The sequence below is a fragment of the Mustela lutreola genome, chromosome 3, assembly GCF_030435805.1.
Source record: "Mustela lutreola isolate mMusLut2 chromosome 3, mMusLut2.pri, whole genome shotgun sequence".
Classification (NCBI taxonomy): domain Eukaryota; kingdom Metazoa; phylum Chordata; class Mammalia; order Carnivora; family Mustelidae; genus Mustela; species Mustela lutreola.
Window position 1 is genome coordinate 50,250,223 of NC_081292.1, and position 23,891 is coordinate 50,274,113.

At 38.0% G+C, this 23,891-nt stretch overlaps 1 protein-coding gene across 13 annotated transcripts in view; it reads right to left on the reverse strand.

Moving 5' to 3' along the window:
• RALYL (RALY RNA binding protein like) overlaps positions 1-23,891 on the reverse strand; it is a 713,948-nt gene that overhangs the window by 85,945 nt on the left and 604,112 nt on the right. For all 13 annotated transcript variants that reach the window (XM_059166125.1, XM_059166124.1, XM_059166115.1 and 10 more), the window contains one exon: positions 2,246-2,293. In XM_059166125.1, the coding sequence (XP_059022108.1) occupies positions 2,246-2,293 (48 nt within the window). The remainder of the gene's footprint in view (positions 1-2,245; positions 2,294-23,891) is intronic.

The following is a 23,891-nucleotide window of genomic DNA, read 5'->3' on the forward strand; positions in this document are numbered from 1 at the left end:
CATAAAGGCATAACTAATGGAACAACTTGCTTAACTGAGTAGTTGAACATAGCGGTGATGAACGTATGGTTGTGGTCTGATCATCCTTTAGGTAAGGCAGTCTCCATTCACTTAACTCATAGACTAATATTGCTCCCCTTCCGTTTTGCATATTCACACAGTTGGTTATTGAATCTAAATGAACAGTTTATAATTGTAGTTTGGTCATGAATTTACTATATGACCTAGGGAAAACCAAAGTCTCTCTACATCCAAAGAGATGAATGAAGAACACAAATTGAGTATCCACTATGTTTGAGACTTAATGATATTGCCAGAGGATACAATAATACTCAAACCTAAGCATTTTCCACATTCATGGAGGAAGAGAGGCAGACATAAATCAAGTACTGTCATCACAAAGAAAGACAGCAGTAAAAAGCAGAAGTGCTGTGAAGGAACAATGCTGTGTACTGAGAGAGGGGAACAGAAGAAACTAATTTAGTCTGAAAGTGGTGCTCATGCTGAGATTTGAGGGATGAAGTCAAGTTAACTATGGCAGAGGGAGGAATGAGGAGAAGGAACAGCATGGAAAAAGGTGCTGAAGGAGGAGGGTATATCGTGTTCTTGTGGAGCTGGGAAAGGAGCCACACAGCTGGAGCAAATAGAGCCAGGCTCTCCCTGGGATCCTGAAGTTTCTCCTCTATTAAAAATGTCCATTATGAACTATTTTTCCAAGTCTGCATTTTTATACCTTGGGATTTTTTTGGTTGTTATTTGACTAGAACTCACCATTAAAAAGCTTAAAAGATCTTTATCTCATTTTTGTGTGTGTGTGGTCTAATGATCTACAACAGTGAGCCCTTGATCTGCGTATCTCAGAATTTCAATTACCCGTGTTTAGTTAAATAACTCGGCTCCCCACAGCACAAATCGAATTTCAGTTGCCACGTATTAACTATGAGTAATTTCATCAAGCCCAAACTTGGCTGCTGGTGTTTCAGCCTACTAAGCACTGTGCAAATCAGAGACACATCATGATCAGTGATCGGTCACGTCACGTCATTCAAAGCCCGTCTGGTTGCCGCGCATCTGTCGCACACACAGACAGGAACTGTGCAGTTGTACTGTCTCCTTGTTGCCAGTCATAAACCCATGTGGCCCTGGGTAGAAGTGGATAATCAAAAGAGGGAACTGGTCCACAAAAATGAAAGTGCAGCAAAAAAGAGAAGTGGAAGTGGAATAATATTACATGGGATAGAACTGTAGGAGAAACAGCTGAGGACTGCCGACATTCTTCTACTAGAGAGACTCTAGATATCGAGCCAGAGGAACCTTGGAAAAGCAAACATATTGACACAAATGAGGAATTCAGTTGTGAAGGGATAAAGTGGGATGACGATGCTCCAGAAGAAGGGACACTGGCAAAAGAACCACACACTGAAGACCTCCCCAAGATAGTTCACAAAGCTGATCATCTATTGGAGCTGGTCCAGCCTTCGAAAGGAGTAGGACACCTCACCGAGGCACAAGAGGGATGCTAGCTCCATATTCTATTTGTACAAGAAGGCAGGTCCCGCTTAAACTACTTTTGGACAGGTCTTTTTACAAAGAGCTAAAAACAGGTCAATTCTGAATATTTTTACTGTTTCAAATTATAGTGTACTTAAAACAACTTTACTGTATTTCGCTATTATTTATAACCAACAGTAAGAGAGTTTTTAATGTTTTTACAAACACTTTTAGAGGTGGTGGAAAAATTCTATTTTTTCACTGGTTGTTAACATCACTTTCCATGGTTTCTTTTATGATCCAACACCACTATGCAAAGCAAGAATTGCCCGTAGTTTTTAACTGAATCTAACCAATCTAACTAACTAACACTGCAATGTGTCATACTGAAAAAAGATGTATTTTAGAAGGTTGGAGTCATTTTCCGAGTTTACAAAACTCTCAGTCTTGAAGAATCCTAAGGCAACAACAGACCTGGAAAACAATATTGGTTCATTAAATTTTTGGAATGTTATTCTAATATTCCATAACTGAACTTTTGGCTTAAGAACCACTAGAGTCCTAAAAGTCCAAGATGTACTATGCTTTAGTAAGCACAATGAAAATAAGAAAATATGTCTACATTTTATTTTTTGGGACTGAGTAAAGAATTTTCTGTACTTTAAACATCTAGTAAGAATACTTAGGAATGCAATATACAAAACAGTTAAAAAAATTTAAATTAAAGGGTAACAAGAATGAAAAACTAACATACCGATTGTAGAAATCTTCTCTGTAGTAATCATAGTCAAAGACATAACCACTAAGGAGGGAAACAAAAAATTAGTTGACATTTGTTCAACCACACTAATTTTGGTATCAAGTTATGAGGTTATAACAACAAACTTATGTTACCTTTAAAATGTTTATTTTTCAGTGTAATTATGTATCCAAAGTGTTTTACAAAACAATTTCTGCTTGGATATAGTGCCGTATCAAACTATCATATGTCTGACAATGCAATGATAATGGTTTGTGTGGTATCGAATGGAAGATGAGAGGAGGTAGCAAAATAAAAAATTTTAATACTTGTAATGACATATGAATGAAAGTCATTTTTTCCAGACAGGATATAATATAGTTATCCTTTCTTCCTAAAGTATGTACAGTGAGGCTGTACAATGAACAAAAGGTATGGAACAGAAAGGTTTAATGACCCATTCGCTATATGAATAATAAATGGAAATGGTTTTCCTTAGAAATTCAGCATTTTTTTCCATTCCAAAAACTTACAATTTCATGCACAGAAAAAAAAAAATCCAACTTGGCAGAATCTTAGCAACAGTAATTTAATATTTTAGGGTAATTAAATAGCAATTAATAAGCACATTTCAGTGAAAAGATTAAGCTTCTTTAAAGGAATATATAATAAAAACTGTTCCCATCTACTTATATAATTGTTGGAATTTACAAAGTCCTTTATATGCATTATTTTCTTTTAGTATGCAAAACAATCCTGTTGGATACTGTAACTAGAAGAAATTAAGGTGCAAAGGACCCAAGGGACTTGCTCAAATTTTTATTGCTGGTTAAGTGACAGAGCTGAGCCTGGAAAAAAAGAAATCTTCTGAATCCATATCTGGGGATTTTTCCATGGCACTGTGCAACCCTCCCCAGCCTGTAAGAAATTTGCTCACGATGAATGAAATATCTATACTGTAGGGGAATAATTATTTTTAATATTTATTCACTATTTTTTATTGGTATGAAACATACATAACAAAATTTATCATTCTAACCATTTTAAGTATACAACACAGTGGCGTTAAGTATATTCACAATGTTGTTTAAAGATCGCCAATAACCATTTCCAGCATTTTTCATTATCTCAAACAGAAATTCCATACCCATGAAACAGTAACTCCCCTTCTCCTACTACCCTTACCACCGGCCCCAGGTACTCTCCATTCTACTTTTTGAATCTGCCTCTTCTAGATACCTCAAGTAAGTGGAATCATACAGTTTCTATCCTTCTTAGTCTGGCTTATTTCAGTTAGCATAACATTTTCAGGGTTTATCCATACTGTATTTTATATGAGAATTTCATTCCTTTTTATGACTGAAAAATAACAATATTGTATATGTGTACACATCGCTTTTTGTTTATTACTCTATTGATAGACATTTGAGTTGTTTCCAGCTCTTGGCTGCTGTGAATAGTGGTGGTATGAACATGGGTGTGCAAATATTTGTTAGGGTCCCTGCTTTCATCTCTTTGGGGTATCTGCCTAGAAGTAGAATTGCTGGAGGGGCGCCTGGGTGGCTCAGTGGGTTAAGCCGCTGCCTTCGGCTCGGGTCATGATCTCAGGGTCCTGGGATCGAGTCCCGCATCGGGCTCTCTGCTCAGCAGGGAGCCTGCTTCCTTCTCTCTCTCTCTGCCTGCCTCTCAGTGTACTTGTGATTTCTCTCTGTCAAATAAATAAAATCTTTAAAAAAAAAAAAAAGAATTGCTGGATCATAAAGTACTTTTGTTTAAGCTTTTGAGGAACCACCATAGACAGGCAAATAATTTTATATTCCCCGGTTGATCAATTTAACAGTCCTTCCGTTTGTAACTATTCTTACATCAGGAGACTTGAAAGAACACATTATTTAATCTTAACAACAACCTATAAGACATAGAGTATTATTCCAATTTTATAGGACGCCGAGTCCTTAGAGATACTAAATACCCTACACAGCACAGGTTAGTCCTTTAGAGATACTAAATACCGTACACAGCACAGTTTAAGTGTTCTAGCACAGTGTAGTCATTCATGTGCTCCTTTGTCAGAATCTGACCAGGACGTGTGTGTCAGGAACTGTATTTGGCACTTAGGTTTAGAACCAAAACGGATGTCTATCTTTGATTATAAGCACCAGTTACAAACACAGAGACCTAATCATATTGATCCATTTCCCTGCTATTGCCACTAGCTCACCCCACATCTTACAAACTCCCCAGCATTTTGTTTCAGCAGAGTTGAGTTTAACCTCTGTCCTCTATTTAGAAAGTCTTGAATCCGGTCTTTCCTTACCTATTTAATCTGTATGTTGTATCTTTTTTCTTTGACAGCAGTGGAGACAGATAAAACGCTAATAAGAAAAATATTTTGAACGGGAAATACTTAGAAGTAAATGAATGGGACATAGAGAAACTGAAGGGGAGAACTATTAAGAGAGATTTATCAGGGCTGACCTCTCTGAGGAGGTGACATATGACTGGAGTCTTGAAGAATGAGAAAAGTCCTATCAAGGGCCAGGGGAGAAAAGGACCCAAGGCAAGAGAAAGCACAAAGACACAAGTCAGAAAGACTCTGATAAATTCAGTAAAGCAAGAAGGTTGGTCCAGGGCAACTCAGACACGAAATAACAGCGTCCTAGACAACACTGCAGAAAAGAGAGGGTTAGACAGGTTCAGGACACGTTTTGGAAGCAGACTTTAGAGGAAAATCCTGAGTTTGATTTTGGATAAGATAGCATTTGGATGCTTGTGAGACAATCAGCAAACACGTTCATGGGAGGTTAAATGCTGCTTTACTGAGCAGCCCCAAAGAAAGGGCTTGCCGGGGATGTAAGTTTGGGAGTTGAGAGCATGCTGATGGCAATAAAGCCATTGAAAAGGTGAGATCTCTTTTAGGAGTCAGTGTAGTAAGAGGGAGTAGAGGCTGATCCTAGGTATTCTAGCATTGTAGGGGTCAAGGGAAGAGAAGATAGCAAAATAGGTCAGATGTGGGTAGGAGACAGAACTTGAGGCTAAGTAGCTCTGGTCAAGTTGTCAACAGGTTTGGTTTCTTCTGAGGCCACTCTTTTAACCTTGCAGATGGCTACTCTCTTGCTGTCTCTCCTCACGTGGTTGTCCCTCTGTGGTGTCTGAGTCCTAATCTCCTCTTCTGGTAAGAACACCTATCATGGGGCGCCTGGGTGGCTCATTGGGTTGGGGCCTCTGATCCTGATCCTGGAGTCCTGGGATCGAGTTCTGTGTCGGGCTCTCTGCTTGGCGGGGAGCCTTCTTCCCCTCCTCTCTCTCTGCCTGCCTTTCTGCCTACTTGTTATCTCTGTCTGTCAAATAAATAAATAAAATATTAAAAAAAAAAAAAGAAAGAACACCTGTCATATGGGTTTAGGACTCACCAACATTTTCATCTTAACTTCCTCACCTCTTTGAAGACTCTCTCTGCCAATATAGTCACATTCTGAGGAACTGGGGTTTAGGGCTTCAACAGGTGAATTTTGGAGGAACACAATTATAACAACATTGAAAAATCTATTTAATCTTTACAACCTGCTTCTGCAAAGTGGAACAGCACAGTTTCTAGCACATTGTAATAAGTCAGTTTTTAAATCATTTTTCATAGAGCTGATATTTAAAACACAGGTTTATTTCAATCGAAATTTGGTGATTTTTATGATTGTGTCATGTTTCACCAGACATTTGTTAAATTAAATAAGTTTAATAGTCTTAATGATTTAGCACATAACTTTATTTTTCCTCAGATGCTTAAGAGAGCATTTCAAAGGTTTATGAACTTGATGATGAGAACATTTAATAAAGATGTATAAATTCATCTTGATTTTTATATTTGTCTTCTCTCTCTTTTTAAACTCCCCAAGTGCCAAATATGACACATGAACCAATTAATAAATATGTTATAAATGTGGCTGACAATGATGATTCCATGCATTTCATACCTTCAGGAAATAGTTCAATAATTTAATAGCCTTCTGGAAATTTAAAAATGCATGAGAAAAGAGAAATCATTTCTGTTTTCCTTAGTAGCAGCTTAAATTATCTCGCTCAATCTGCTTATTTTTTCTTCAGTCCTGACTGCTGAGATGAATTTGCAAGAACAAGTTGTAGCTGAGCATCCTGAACTACTTGATCTCCAAGTCCCACCGTCTGCTATCAGGAACTCAATTTTACCTGTCACAGTTCAAAATGAAGTGAAATGCACACACAGACCTCTCTTGGTAATCACGACAAGCCTGTTTTTGTCTTAATGGCTTGGGCTTTTAGCTGAAATGCCATGGTTGTAGTTGGCTCAGGTCATAAGCTATAAAATCACGCTGGATTTCCAAGGAAGAAAAAGAGATTCAAAGAAATGAGTAGAGATAACCACAGGGCAAGTATGATTTGTGACAATTATGCTTTCCCAGTGTTGCTGCTGCCAGCTCTCTTTTTTTTCCCCTTTCCCCAGATTTTGTCTTTCTTAAAAATCCCTTTCTCTTTCTGTGTGAAACTCTATTTGAAATTACCTGTCAAAAAAAAAAAATGACATTTCCAGAAGCTGTATTCAGGTTTTTAAGGTGTTTTATGTACCTCAAGATTTTACTGGAAGGAAAAACATGTCTTTCAAGTTAAAAAAAAGAAGAAGAAGAAGAAGAAGATGATGATGATAGCCTTTCCTTTCCTCATAAACTGTTCTGTTCATGGGCAATTTACTTTTTCTTTTTTTGAAGAGGGGCTTTTAAGGGAGGGACCTTTGCAGTTTTCATTATAGCAGCTTTGTTTGACAATCTGGTTCTTAGGTTACTGAAACAAAATGGTCATAAATCAGATATTTTAGGCACTTTCTGAGAAGAAACTAAGTCTAGGAAACGTTAAGGCTTCTATTGTTTGGAGGCATGCTCTGTGCACGGGGCAGATACTCAACTTTTTTGAAAAGTGAAACAAGAGTTTTGAATATTTCGCACAAATAATTTATATTTTTTTATTTTTAAATCTGGTGCACTTTCATGACTTTTATTCTACCTTTCAGTGTACCTTTATTCTAACTGCTCAGGTACCCTCAAAATTTAATGGGAAATGGGAATTAGTAAAGTAATTGTTTAGAGTTGCACACTCATAGTTTTTATTTTATTACCGAAGATTAAATGACACCAAGTAACTTCCCTGGAATTTAATTTAAGCTTTTTCATTTACAGAAGAAGAAATCACAACTCGTTAGGTATTGCAATATATGAGATCAATTTTATCTAATCCCTTTAAATTCATAAAACCAGCTTCATATGAATAGACTAATACACACAAGTATTTCTTTTTATTTTCCATCACAGAATTTCATTAAAATATAATCTGAAGAAAATGAATAAACTTCCCAGCACAAGGAGGAAGCATTTTAATGGTTTCATTACAGACATCCTGCCAATAGTAACTCCTACTGAAGCCTTCTCAGAGACTATATCTGGCTTCCCAGCGCTCGCTTCGGCAGCACATATACTGTATCTGGCTTCCCACATTAAACTGGATAATCAATTACTGAGTATTTTAAGTCAAGCACAGTACTGGGGTTTGTGGATAATAATATCAGCAGAACATGGCTTCTAACCTCAAGGAATGTCAATCTAAGTATAAAGGATTAGATAAATATACGTATAACTATAATTTTAAACAGAATTTGAAAAATGCCAAAAGAGATATAAAAACTGTTATGAGAGCTTATAGGCAGAAGGAATAGGATGTGGTTGGTGGGACAAGGTCTCAAACAAGCCTTTGTGAAGGAGATGGCATTCGAATTGGTCTTTGTAAAGTTAGGAATTTGACAAGGGAATGTTCAAAAGAAGACCCTTCCAAAAGGCCAAGAATTGGCGATAGAAAAATGTGGAATAAATTTGTAGAACAATACTTTATGAAGATTAGTCTCTGTCATTAGCATAACTTTTCTTCAGAGTACCTGTGGAAGTCATGATTGCAGAAGTCAAAGAGCAGACTAATGGACTGAATTTCCAGAGCTTACTTCTCCAAGGTTAGTAGAAGTATCCTTAGATGTACCTACAGTATCTGATCTCTCTCTCTTTTTTTTCTTTAAGATTTTTATTTATTTATTTTTGACAGAAAGAGATCACAAGTAGGCAGAGAGGCAGATTGTGGGGTGGGGGTAAAAACAGGCTCCCTGCGAAGCAGAGAGCCTGATGCAGGACTTGATCTCAGGACCTTGAGATCATGACCTGAGCTGAAGGCAGAAGTTTAACCCACTGAGCCACCGAGGTGCCCTACGATAACCTATTTCTAACTTGTCATAGAATCTGGTGTAGGTTTCCAAATGTCAGAGTAAATCTAGTTAAACAGATTTGTAAACTTTGTCAAGATAATATGTGGACAAAAATCTGTCTATTTTTTTTTAGGGAATACATATAAAACTTAAATTTTACTTTGGAGTGTGTGTATATGTGTGAGTGTGTGTATATAGTGGATAGATATTCACACATACATTAAAAGTTCAAAAAGAATGAAAAAAGTTACTTAGTCTAAATTGCATTGACAAGATCATTTACTACCAAGGACTTTGGAATTGAGGAAGGAGGTGAGTGGGAACCTAAAGAATTATGACACATGCATAAAGTTCCTGACTAATTGTGGATCAGGACCCGGGAGCTCAGGAAGATGCAGTGACTAAGATATTCAAAAGGGTAAAAACAATCCACCCAGCCTAGTTATGAGTTCTGGTCTCTTACCTGCTGTGAGTCAGATTTACTGTTTCACACACTTCAAGGGTATGTGTGAACCAGTACCTACTATAAGTAAGTTTACTGTGAAACAGTAAACAATTTAATTAAGGTAGGTATAGATAGAGAAAAAGGAGGGGAAAATATTATTTTTCTGTCTTCTGACTGAGTTAACCCAGGGATTGTGATTTTGGAAGTATTTTCTTGAATGGGGTGTGCTTGTTACCCTTCTTTATGCTGTGTTCTGTTAGGAAAGATGTTTACACATTCCATGTGTAAACATATGGAAACACAATTCTATAATTGTGTTTATTTTTCCTTTCAGTCTTTCGCTCTGGAATAAGTAAAAAAAGAAAAAGATTCTTTTCAATTCATGATGACTTGGTAAAGCTACAATGAAAATGAAAGTTTATTTTTTGCAAACTGCATGACATACTTGGTAAGAGAACTAGAAATGTGAAAGCAGGAGAACCAAGAATCTAGTCATTTTGAAGGCCTGGCCTACCTATAAAAGAGTCTTGTCTGGACCAGTGAAATGGTCTCCAAACAGGTATTCCTGATTTCAAGTACATTCTCATCTCCTATCCATAATACCTGCTGCTAGTGACTTGAAAGCATTCTTTTTACAAAATATCAAAAACGAAACAACAACAAACTTTTCAGTTACTCTCCCTGCCTCACAAGATAATATTCAGACTCAATATTCAGTGCTCTCTAAAATGGGGCTCCTTCTTCAAATATTCTTTAAAAGTTTGTTTAACTACTCTTTCAACCATTCAGCGTTTCCCTGCACCTACTCTGTGTGGCAGAGAAATGCTCCTTGCTGTCACAGGAAGACATTCTTGGATCTCTACACAATCTTCTGCATTAGCCAACTGGTAGCTCAGCGTTTTCCCATTATAGGGTTTTGCTCAAGCTCTCCATCTATCAACATGTTTTATCTTCTTTCAGTTGAATATTATCCATTCTTAAAGGCCAAACTCAATCCCCACATCTTCCCCAACTATAAAGCCTGTGCAATGAGACTAAATTCCATGTATTCTGTTACTGTTTTTGCATACTTTTAATTCTCGCTTGTCAGCTTTCTGCTTTTCCTGTCACTTAATTAATCTATATAGATGGATTTCTGATAACTGTCTCCTTCACAAACCAATCTCTCTATTCCATTCATCATTCTTACCTTCCTTCTTCAAACTTAATCTGTCTTAATTTCTTGACACTGGAGTTTCCAGAATAAGATATTCCAGGAGGACTCATGTCAAAATTCTGTAGAGTATTATCTCTCTCTTTGTTTTAACTGAATTCATCCATAAATATGCTGATTTCATTCTTACAACTTCTTATGCATACTTTTATCTGAACAGATTACAAAACAATTGACCATCCAGGAGTCTATTTCACTAGATTGTGAGTTTTGAAAAGGCAGAGTGTTAGCGCTCACCCATCTGAAATTTTTTGAATTGAATGTTATGTGCCTGTGGCAATTTCTGAAATGATAGTTATTGTTATTAGTTTTTGTAGGGAACAAATATCCATATTAGAGTTTTCAAATACCTGAGTATTAATATTGGAATGTTCAGGGGGATGCCTGGGTGGCGCACCCAGATGCCTGGATTAGGCATCTGACTCTTGGTTTTGGCTCAGGTTGTGATCTCTGGGTGGTGAGATGGAGCCCCATGTTGGGCTCTGCACTCAGCGTGGAGTCTGCCTGAGACTCTCTCTCCCTTTGCCTCTTTCTCTGCATGTTCTTTCTCTCTCTCTTTCTCAATCAAATAAATAAATAAATTGTTAAAAAATGTTTAAGTCATTATGATTGCTATGTTGGGCTAGCCCTTCTGCCAATAAATTGATAGTTATTGCCTCTCAGTTATAAATCCATTTTTTTTTCTCTTGCTTTGTGATAATGGAGCTGCATCGTATAAACATTGCCACTTTGTCAGCTGGTGCTAAGTTAGAGTTTGTCAGAGGCATTGGAGGAAAACCACAAGGCAAAGAAGAGGAAGCAGCTTCTTTTTCCAGGGGTCCTTATGCTTTTTCTTCTTGCTCATCTGACACTGCTGTCAGGAGGATGTGGGAGACCCAGTGATGCTCACTGGCACCCCAGCAGGACGGTGCCTACCCATCATCCCTAGTCCACCAACACTCTCACCAAACCCATGCTGTCCTGCAGGCTGCAGTCACACCCTCTCCTACAACGGTGTGACTCTCAGCCTGAGAGAGAGGCTCTTCACTGACTCCTTCCCTGGATATGCTCCTTCAGACAAAGAGATAGCAGCTATTTCCTACATTTTCTATTCTAATATTCTTTTATAGTCTTTTTTTTTCCCCTTTTAAAGTAGTTAACCATGTAATTTTACTAGTTAATAATTCCTCATATTAAATTTTCTCGGTTAAAATTACTGGTGTGGCTTCTGTCTTCTGTCTCCTGACTGAGCCTTGCCTGATACAGCCCTGTTCAGGTGCTCTTTTTTCTACATGTTGAGTGTGACCGAATGTGACATATACTCAAAGGGTATAGGTTGTCCATTTATAGATAAACTCTTTTCATAGCTTGTATAGTTGATAGTTTTGTTATTATAATTTTCATCTTATTGAATTACAATAATTTTTCTGAAGTTTTCCTTCAAGACTAAATTTATCAGCTGCCCATATTCTTCATGGTAGAGTCTAGCTTATAAAAATGTTTAAGACTGATGTCAAAAGGGATAATAACAATAGTAACAACAATGTTAATCTAACAATTAACATTTATTGAATGTTTAGCATTTATCACTGTTCTAACTGCCTTGGTTATGTCAAATCATTTAATTATCTTAAAAGTCCTAAGAGTTAGTGTTAATATTACCCTGATTGTATAAATGAGAGAACCAAGGCAATGATATCATTAATTAGAGTCCACAGAATAAATCACACATTGTCTATGGCTTACCAAATACCGGAGTAAGAAATATTAGATATTTTTGCCAATTGCTACCACTAGCAGAAGTAGAAACCAGGAATGTGCTACCACTACCATAAGGCTAGTGAAATCTTTGTGGCATTAACTCAAGTGTAGGGCTTTTAAAAAAGAAGATAATAATTCCAATGGACTCTCACTTTTGAGATCTCCCCGGAAACAGTTTAATGTATTTCAGTAAAGTTTTGTAAGGATAGTAACCAACTGGAATGCATACAAATGAAAGAAATTAGAATGGCAAGAAATCTCAAAAGGTTGAATTAAATAAGGTTGAATTAAATAAGGTTGAATTAAATAAGGTTGAATTAAATAAGGTTGTTTGGTCTAAAGAAGAAGGCCTTTGGGAAAGAAGGCAGTTAACTGCTTAAATATTTGAAATGTTGTCGAGTGGAAGAGGCATTGAATTTATTCACTGTGGTTCCAGAAGGCAAAACAAGTCTTAAAGAGTAGTAATTACAAGGAACAATGTTACTGCTAAATATAACAAAGAAATAAAATAATGAGTTCCAAATATCTTGAGTGTCTAGTAGTTTTGGAAAGAAAATAGAAACATAAAAAGAAAAATACCATGACAAAACAGTGTATGATCTAGTATAACACAGTGTAACAGATACATGTGCTTCAAGAAGAGCCTGAAAATCATTTGCTAGGGATTTTGTAGTGAAGAGAACTGATGCATTACATAGTTCTGGGACATCTTCCAAGTTGAAATTTCATGATTTTATTAAATCAAATTACTTTGTCAAAGTGTAACATTTAACTCTTCACCTACAGGTTTGGGGAACATGGTGACCTGAGTCTGGCTCCTTTTCTGTTGAGCACCAGGTTTGGTCTCCTTGACTCCCCTCAATCAAACTGATGCAGAATTAAAAAAGAAATCAAAACTGGACTTTCATATTATCGAGGAAGAAACAGAAAAGTATGCTTCTTCCAAAACCTATGGGATGCAGTAGGAACTTAACTCAGAAAAAAGTATGGCTTAGATGTAGATTATTGTTAAAGACTAAAGATGGAAAAAGAAAGGAATTCCATCTTAATCTTACTAAAAAAAGAGCAAGACAATAGGCCAAAATAAACTAGGGAGAGGAAACTAATGTCAGGTTCAAGTCTGAAAATCTATCAGCATACTCTGACACAAAAATAAATGAAAGGAGAAAAAATAGGATTTTCATCAGGAGATGCTAAAGAGGTATATGAAAATAATAAAAGGCAGTCCTTATGATATATTCTAAATAAAATAGTAAGAAGAGAACTACTTAAATAGATATGCGCCCAAAACAATAAGGAATATTGAATGATTCTTCCACTCCTCATTGACTTGGTTTACACTCCATCAATTACTACGTTCATGTGTACCTTCATATATATACATGGTTTATTGTTGTAGTCTGTATTTTATCCTCACTGAATTGCCAGTTCTTATCCCTAAATGACACATTTGTAGAAGAGATAATCTCCTTCATAATTACTATTCTTCAAAATTTTGTTTATAATATCCTCATCTCTAGATAAACTCTAGAAATATTATCAGATTTTTCCACCACTATCATTTTTTCTTTGTCAAAAATCATTTTGTCCCCCTTAAGAACTCTTCAGTTAAAGAAAATGGCTAAATAGTTATTAAACATATTTTCATAAATTAAGTTGAGCCTTATGATGTGGGAGTCCAGAATCAAAACAGGGTTAATAGCCACATTTAGAAAATTTTTTCTGGGTTCGGTACATGGTAAAACATATTTTCTCTTGATGTCTTCTTGTTATCCTCACAAATGAAAGATGATGTAGTTGAACACAGGATTCTTGTTACAATCTTTTCCCTCAAAAATACCTCTGTTATTGTCTTCCCAGTAGTACATATTGGAAAGAAAACAGTCCAACTTTATTTTTTCTCTTAAAGTTAGCTTTTCTTTTTCAGCGTAGATACCAAGAGCTTTCTTTACTTTCAAGTTGTAAAAATCTCATTTAAAAATCAGTGAATTATGTTTTATCTTTCATTGTTGACTCATGTTCTATAAAATTGTTCCTTGTGGCAATACCTATTATTTACAGATTAAACTCTATGAACTTTCATCCATTTTTTTCTCTTGATCTTATTTTGCCACTTTCCTCTTTACTCAGGGAATATTTGTCAAGTTTTTTCCCTAATGTCACTTACTGGGGCTTTTTCCCCAGTGTAGTATCAAATGTGCCATTTACTTTTTCATAAGAAGCATTATATTGACTCTGGAGTTTAGTTAAAGAATCAACTGTTATTTTCTAGATTAGTCTCTTCTTATTACAACCTACAGATGGAGGGAGGAGTCAAGATGGTGGAGAAGTAGCAGACTGAGACTACAACCTACAGATGTTTCTTATAGGCACTTGCCTTCTGAACATTATTAAACTAAGTTAACAGACATTTAAAAAAAATATTCTTGGGGCACCTGGGTGGCTCAGTGGGTTAAAGCCTCTGCCTTCAGCTCGGGTCATGATCCCGGGGTCGTGGGATCGAGCCCCGCGTCGGGCTCTCTGCTCCGCAGGGAACCTGCTTTCTCCCCTCTCTCTGCCTGCCTCTCTGCCTACTTGTGATTTCTCTCTCTCTGTCAAATAAATAAAAATCTTAAAAAAAAAATATTCTTCAGTTTCTAGAATTAAATCCTTTGTTTTGTTTTCAAATTTAGATAAAATTGTCATGTAACATTTTACCAGTTTTAGGTGTACAGAATAATGATTTGATATTTTATGAAATGATTACCAGAATAAGTTTAGTTAACATCATCACCACACATAGTTACAAAATTTCTTTCCTTTGTGATAAGAACTTTTAAAATCTACTCTCTTAGCAGCTTTCAAATATACAATAGCATACGATTAAGTATAATCACTATGCTGTACATTACATCCCTGGGATTTACTAATCTTATACCTGGAAGCGTGTACCTTTTAACCACATATTCATTTTGAGTAGAATTAAATCCTACTCAGAGGAATGAGTTCTCTCTGAGCCCTCACGGTATGGCTGGGCTTACTTGTAGTGAAGAAATTTTCATAAGCTTCCATGCTTTTTTTCTCATTAGTGCTTTTCTGTCTTAAGTCAATATTCAGTGTTTACGTTATTATGACTACATAAATACTACTTACAGTTGAGCCGTATACTATCATTACATTTCCTTTTTGTACAAATTGTTGTTTACTTGGCCTTGAGAATGGCTTCATCTTTTTCATTCTTCCTAGAGCTCTCCATATCCTGTTATAATCCAGATGAGTCCTCTCTGGGTCTGCTACAAAGTGACCATCCTGGCACTTCTTTTCACCAGTGACTTGGGGACTTTTTTCTTTCTTGTGTTAGACCTATTTATTTATTTATTGGTTTATTTGCTGGTTTATTCAATGCTTTTGGTGAAACAAGCATCAGTAGATTTCTTAGAAAGGACTGGTTAATCCTTAGATTTCTGAAAATAGCTGATTCTTATTATTTGTGTATTCTGTATTTGTGAATTTGCTAAGATTACCTGTAAACCCCCAGATCAATACTTGCAGTGCTTTCATGGTCACTCACAGACATGCACAGAATGGCAAAAGTTTGAGTTGCCGAGGCAGCGCATTCCCCACTGAGACTGAGGTGATGTGCTGTCTTCTTTGTCCAGATCTGACACTGCAAATAAATATACTTTTCATGGTCTACTTAGTGCTGCCTTTTTTTTTTTTTTTTTTTTTTACATTTCTGTGTTTTTCATTGGTGATTTCCCTAAACAGAGAGCTGAGGTGCTGGTAAGTGTTCCCAAGCACAACAGGCTGTGATGTGTCTTAGGGAGAAAATATATGTGCTACATAACCGTCCCTCAGAAAGCATTATAGTGCTGTTGATCATGAATTCAATGTTAATGCATCAACAATATATATGAAATAAACTGTCTTTACACAGAAACACACTCAGCAGGGTTATGTATTAATTGGTTAACAAAAATGTTGTAATGGGTGCCTCATGGGAAGCTAATCCTATATTTTCCCTAGGACCAGTGGTTCAGTATTTGCTAATGCAGTGGCTGCAGTGATGTGACAGACTAGAACTACCACAGAAATACAAGAATGGACTGGATCTTTTCCTATCTTCATGCTTGACTGATATTGTGTTTGGTAAGACTGACAATCTGGTTGGATATCACTTTCTCTCAGAACTTAGAGGACATTACTGCCTTGTCTGCAAGTTCCTAATGTTGAAAAATGTGATGACATTCTGATTCTGAGTCTTTGTATGTGGCTTTTATTCCTCTGCTTGAAGGTTCTTCTTCTTCTTCCTTTTTTTAAAATATTTTATTTATTTATTTGAGAGAGAGGGAGGGAGGGAGGGAGCATATGAGCAGGGAGAGAGGCAAAAGGAGAAGGAGAAGCAGTCTCCCCAGCTGAGCAGGGAGCCTGTGGGACTCGATCCCAGGACCCAGGGATCATTACCTGAGCCAAGGGCAGCCACTTAACCGCCTGAGTCACCCACGTGCCTCGTTTAAGATCTTCTTATCTATAGCAATTAATCTGCCTAAGTGTGCTCCAACTTTCATTCACTGTGCTGAGCATCCTCCTATGGGCAACGTATGTTTCAGTATTAGGACACTTCCTTTCATTACTTATTCGATAATGTCCTCTGTTTTCTCCTTGTGAAACAATTATTACTATGTACTGATCTCTGGGAGTAAGCCTCAAATTTTTAAAAAATCTTTTCTTAACTATTTTCCACCTCTGTTTTTGTGCTCTTTTAAGTTTGAATTCCAAACGTTCATTTGCTTTTAATTTCTAAGAATATTTTTTTGTTTTCCATATGTTCCTTTATAATAATGCAATTTTTCTATAGATATATTTTCCTATCTCTAGGGATATTGATTATAGGTTTTTAAGAGGTTCTAGGGTTATTTTTTGCTTGTTTGTTTAGTTTAGTTTTATACTCCTTATATATTTCCCCTACTGTGGAGTTCTGATATTATCTGGGTTTTTTTTTTTTTTTTTCCCTTTGTGTTAGAGTATTTTCTCAAATATCTGGTGATCCTTTGCTGGTAGGTCATAATTCAGAGCATGGTACTAAAAACCTGACTGGAAGTTGTGTGTGTGTGTGTGTGTGTGTGTGTGTGTATGCGTGCACACATGCGCGTGAGTGTGTGCACGTGTGCACACATATGCAGGGCTTGTTGACCAGAGGGTCTCGCTGGGGTGTGATTGGCAGGAACTTAAGGGTTTCCTGGGACTGTAAAATGTCAGTATCTCCAGATCTTCTGGATGGCCAGTTTTCTGAGATGATAAACTGCTAAGTCGTTGTTAAAGAGAAATCTCATTCTGGTCCAATGTTGAAAATAATGGCATTGTGGGGTTGCCCTAATTTTCCCATAGGACATTATGATATAGTGACAAGATCCCCCCCCTCTCCCCCCAACTGTGAAGAGCTGGGTTGGAGTGTTAGGAATTAATGCGATTTCTGGCACTCAGAGAACATTTCACATAAACTAACTTTCCTCCTCATGGTGGAATCTCTTGCAAAGCAAAGGGAGTAGCTGAAGACCAGACACGAGGACATAAGCTCCTTCTTGAAGGCATGCCTTTTTTTTTTTTTTTTTAAATGAAGAAACAGGAAGAGAAACAGAAAAGGGAGGAGAAGGGGGGAGGTCGAAAGAGGGGAGAAAGCAAGAGAGTAGGAGATTGGGAGGAGGGAGAGGAGAAGAGAGGGGAAGGAAGAGGAAAGGAGAGGAGAGGGAGAAAGCACCAGGGAGAGGGCAGGAGAGAGAAGAGGAGGCAGCAGAGGGGGAAAGGGATGAGGGGAGCTGAAAAAAGCTTGAGCACAAGGGTTTTCAGTCTCCCATGATGTGGCGACTGGCTAATTTGCCAGGATGTCGTTCAGTGTCACTTCTCAGATACGTTTGGTGCAGCCAAATAGTACTACTAGTTATCTTCAATAGAAACTGAACCTGCCTGGGTCCTATCATGACTTTTCGTTTATAACTTGTCCTTCAAGAGAGGGAGGAGTCAAGATGGCGGAGAAGTAGCAAGCTGAGACTGCTTCAGCTAGCCGGAGATCAGCTAGATAGCTTATCTAAAGATTGCAAACACCTGAAAATCCATCGGCAGATCGAAGAGAAGAAGAACAGCAATTCTGGAAACAGAAAAACAACCACTTTCTGAAAGGTAGGACCGGCGGAGAAGTGAATCCAAAGCGACGGGAAGATAGACCCCGGGGGGGGGGGGGGGCGGCTCCCGGCAAGCAGCGGAGCAACCGTGCACAAAATCAGGACTTTTAAAAGTCTGTTCCGCTGAGGGACATCGCTCCAGAGGCTAAACCGGGGCGAAGCCCACGCGGGGTCAGCGTGGCCTCAGGTCCCGCAGGGTCACAGAAGGATCGGGGGTGTCTGAGTGTCGCAGAGCTTGCGGGTATTGGAACGGGAAAGCCGGCTACAGAGACAGAGCCGACAGTAAGCTCGCAGCTCCGTGTTACCTTGAACCGGTCGCAGGCTCGGTGAGCTCGGAGCGCGGCCGGAGGTCAGGCAGACGGGAGTAACTGGGCGCTGTTCTCTGAGGGCGCACTGAGGAGTGGGGCCCTGGGCTCTCGGCTCCTCCGGGCCGGAGACCAGGAGGCCGCCATTTGTATTCCCGTCCTCTGGAACTCTACGGAAAGCGGAAAGCGCTCAGGGAACAAAAGCTCCTGAAAGCAAACCCGAGCGGATTACTCACCCCGGCCCTGGGTAAGGGCGGTGTAATTCCACCTGGGGCAAAGACACTTGAGAATCACTACAACAGGCCCCTCCCCCAGAAGATCAACAAGAAATCCAGCCGAGACCAAGTTCACCTACCAAGGAGTGCGGTTTCAATACCAAGGAGAGCAGCAGAATTCCGGAGGAGGAGAAAGCCAAGCACGGAACTCATGGCTTTTTTCCTGTAATTTTTTTTAGTCTTGCAGTTAATTTAATTTTTTCTTTTTCATTTTTTTTTTCTCGCCTTCGGGTAAAATTTTTTTTTAACTGTTACCTTTTTCTTTTTTAACGATTTTTTACTAGTTTATCTAATATATATAATTTTTCTTTTTTACATTTTTCTTAGGTGTTTTCTTTTTTTAAAAATTCTTTTCTTTTCTTTTTTTTTTCTTTTCTTTTTGTTTTTTCTTCTTTCTTCCTTTTTGAACCTCTTTTTATACCCTTTCTCCCCACTCACGATTTTGGATCTCTTCTAATTTGGTTAAAGCATATTTTCCTGGGGTTGTTGCCACCCTTTTAGTATTTTACTTGCCCCTTCATTTACTCTTATCTGGACAAAATGACAAGACGTAAAAATTCAACACAAAAAAAAGAACAAGAGGCAGTACCGAAGGCTAGGGACCTAATCAATACAGACATCGGTAATATGTCAGATCTAGAATTCAGAATGACAATTCTCAAGGATCTAGCCGGGCTCGAAAAAGGCATGGAAGATATTAGAGAAACCCTCTCGAGAGATATAAAAGCCCTTTCTGGAGAAATAAAAGAACTAAAATCTAACCAAGGTGAAATCAAAAAAGCTATTAATGAGGTGCAATCAAAAATGGAGGCTCTAACTGCTAGGATAAATGAGGCAGAAGAAAGAATTAGTGATATAGAAGACCAAATGACAAAGAATAAAAAAGCTGAGCAAAAGAGGGACAAACAGCTACTGGACCACGAGGGGAGAATTCGAGAGATAAGTGACACCATAAGACGAAACAACATTAGAATAATTGGGATTCCAGAAGAAGAAGAAAGTGAGAGGGGAGCAGAAGGTATACTGGAGAGAATTATTGGGGAGAATTTCCCCAATATGGCAAAGGGAACGAGCATCAAAATTCAGGAGGTTCAGAGAACGCCCCTCAAAATCAATAAGAATAGGCCCACACCCCGTCACCTAATAGTAAAATTTACAAGTCTCACTGACAAAGAGAAAATCCTGAAAGCAGCCCAGGAAAAGAAGTCTGTAACATACAATGGTAAAAATATTAGATTGGCAGCTGACTTATCCACAGAGACCTGGCAGGCCAGAAAGAGCTGGCATGATATTTTCAGAGCACTAAACGAGAAAAACATGCAGCCAAGAATACTATATCCAGCTAGGCTATCATTGAAAATAGAAGGAGAGATTAAAAGCTTCCAGGACAAACAACAACTGAAAGAATTTGCAAATACCAAATCAGCTCTACAGGAAATATTGAAAGGGGTCCTCTAAGCAAAGAGAGAGCCTACAAGTGGTAGATCAGAAAGGAACAGAGACCATATACAGTAATAGTCACCTTACAGGCAATACAATGGCACTAAATTCATATCTCTCAATAGTTACCCTGAATGTGAATGGGCTAAATGCCCCTGTAAAAAGACACAGGGTATCAGAATGGATAAAAAAACAAAACCCATCTATATGTTGCCTCCAAGAAACACATTTTAAGCCCGAAGACACCTCCAGATTTAAAGTGAGGGGGTGGAAAAGAATTTACCATGCTAATGGACATCAGAAGAAAGCAGGAGTGGCAATCCTTATATCAGATCAATTAGATTTTAAGCCAAAGACTATAATAAGAGATGAGGAAGGACACTATATCATACTCAAAGGGTCTGTCCAACAAGAAGATTTAACAATTTTAAATATCTATGCCCCCAATATGGGAGCAGCCAACTATATAAACCAATTAATAACAAAATCAAAGAAACACATCAACAATAATACAATAATAGTAGGGGACTTTAACACTCCCCTCACTGAAATGGACAGGTCATCCAAGCAAAAGATCAGCAAGGAAATAAAGGCCTTAAACGACACACTGGACCAGATGGACATCACAGATATATTCAGAATATTTCATCCCCAAGCAACAGAATACACATTCTTCTCTAGTGCACATGGAACATTCTCTAGAATAGATCACATCCTCGGTCCTAAATCAGGACTCAACCGGTATCAAAAGATTGGGATCATTCCCTGCATATTTTCAGACCACAATGCTCTAAAGCTAGAACTCAACCACAAAAGGAAGTTTGGAAAGAACCCAAATACATGGAGACTAAACAGTATCCTTCTAAAGAATGAATGGGTCAACCGGGAAATTAAAGAAGAATTGAAAAAAAATCATGGAAACAAATGATAATGAAAATACAACGGTTCAAAATCTGTGGGACACAACAAAGGCAGTCCTGAGAGGAAAATATATAGCGGTACAAGCCTTTCTCAAGAAACAAGAAAGGTCTCAGGTACACAACCTAACCCTACACCTAAAGGAGCTGGAGAAAGAACAAGAAAGAAACCCTAAGCCCAGCAGGAGAAGAGAAATCATAAAGATCAGAGCAGAAATCAATGAAATAGAAACCAAAAAAACAACAGAACAAATCAACGAAACTAGGAGCTGGTTCTTTGAAAGAATTAATAAAATTGATAAACCCCTGGCCCGACTTATCAAAAAGAAAAGAGAAAGGACCCAAATAAATAAAATCATGAATGAAAGAGGAGAGATCACAACTAACACCAAAGAAATACAAACTATTATAAGAACATACTATGAGCAACTCTACGGCAATAAATTTGACAATCTGGAAGAAATGGATGCATTCCTAGAAACATATAAACTACCACCACTGAACCAGGAAGAAATAGAAAGCCTGAACAGACCCATAACCAGTAAGGAGATTAAAACAGTCATTAAAAATCTCCAAACAAACAAAAGCCCAGGGCCAGACGGCTTCCCGGGGGAATTCTACCAAACATTTAAAGAAGAACTAATTCCTATTCTCCTGAAACTGTTCCAAAAAATAGAAATGGAAGGAAAACTTCCAAACTCATTTTATGAAGCCAGCATCACCTTGATCCCAAAACCAGACAAGGATCCCACCAAAAAAGAGAGCTACAGACCGATATCCTTGATGAATACAGATGCGAAAATACTCAACAAAATACTAGCCAATAGGATTCAACAGTACATTAAAAAGATTATTCACCACGACCAAGTGGGATTTATTCCAGGGCTGCAAGGTTGGTTCAACATCCGCAAATCAGTCAATGTGATACAACACATCAATAAAAGAAAGAACAAGAACCATATGATACTCTCAATAGATGCTGAAAAAGCATTTGACAAAGTACAACATCCCTTCCTGATCAAAACTCTTCAAAGTGTAGGGATAGAGGGCACATACCTCAATATCATCAAAGCCATGTATGAAAAACCCACCGCAAATATCATTCTCAATGGAGAAAAACTGAAAGCTTTTCCGCTAAGGTCAGGAACACGGCAGGGATGTCCATTATCACCACTGCTATTCAACATCGTACTAGAGGTCCTAGCCTCAGCAATCAGACAACAAAAGGAAATTAAAGGCATCCAAATCGGCAAAGAAGAAGTCAAATTATCACTCTTCGCAGATGATATGATACTATATGTGGAAAACCCAAAAGACTCCACTCCAAAACTGCTAGAACTTATACAGGAATTCAGTAAAGTGTCAGGATATAAAATCAATGCACAGAAATCAGTTGCATTTCTCTACACCAACAGCAAGACAGAAGAAAGAGATATTAAGGAGTCAATCCCATTTACAATTGCATCCAAAACCATAAGATACCTAGGAATAAGCCTAACCAAAGAGACACAGAATCTATACTCAGAAAACTATAAAGTACTCATGAAAGAAATTGAGGAAGACACAAAGAAATGGAAAAATGTTCCATGCTCCTGGATTGGAAGAATAAATATTGTGAAAATGTCTATGCTACCTAAAGCAATCTACACATTTAATGCAATTCCTATCAAAGTACCATCCATCTTTTTCAAAGAAATGGAACAAATAATGCTAAAATTTATATGGAACCAGAAAAGACCTCGAATAGCCAAAGGGATATTGAAAAAGAAAGCCAACGTTGGTGGCATCACAATTCCGGACTTCAAGCTCTATTACAAAGCTGTCATCATCAAGACAGCATGGTACTGGCACAAAAACAGACACATAGATCAATGGAACAGAATAGAGAGCCCAGAAATAGACCCTCAACTCTATGGTCAACTAATCTTCGACAAAGCAGGAAAGAATGTCCAATGGAAAAAAGACAGCCTTTTCAATAAATGGTGCTGGGAAAATTGGACAGCCACATGCAGAAAAATGAAATTGGACCATTTCCTTACACCACACACGAAAATAGACTCAAAATGGATGAAGGACCTCAATGTACGAAAGGAATCCATCAAAATCCTTGAGGAGAACACGGGCAGCAACCTCTTCGACCTCTGCCGCAGCAACATCTTCCTAGGAACAACGCAAAAGGCAAGGGAAGCAAGGGAAAAAATGAACTACTGGGATTTCATCAAGATCAAAAGCTTTTGCACAGCAAAGGAAACAGTTAACAAATTCAAAAGACAACTGACAGAATGGGAGAAGATATTTGCAAACGACATATCAGATAAAGGACTAGTGTCCAGAATCTATAAAGAACTTAGCAAACTCAACACCCAAAGAACAAATAATCCAATCAAGAAATGGGCAGAGGACATGAACAGACATTTCTGCAAAGAAGACATCCAGATGGCCAACAGACACATGAAAAAGTGCTCCATATCACTCGGCATCAGGGAAATACAAATCAAAACCACAATGAGATATCACCTCACACCAGTCAGAATGGCTAAAATCAACAAGTCAGGAAATGACAGATGCTGGCGAGGATGCGGAGAAAGGGGAACCCTCCTACACTGTTGGTGGGAATGCAAGCTGGTGCAGCCACTCTGGAAAACAGCATGGAGGTTCCTCAAAATGTTGAAAATAGAACTGCCCTATGACCCAGCAATTGCACTATTGGGTATTTACCCTAAAGATACAAATGTAGTGATCCAAAGGGGCACGTGCACCCGAATGTTTATAGCAGCAATGTCCACAATAGCCAAACTATGGAAAGAACCTAGATGCCCATCAACAGATGAATGGATCAAGAAGATGTGGTATATATACACAATGGAATACTATGCAGCCATCAAAAGAAATGAAAT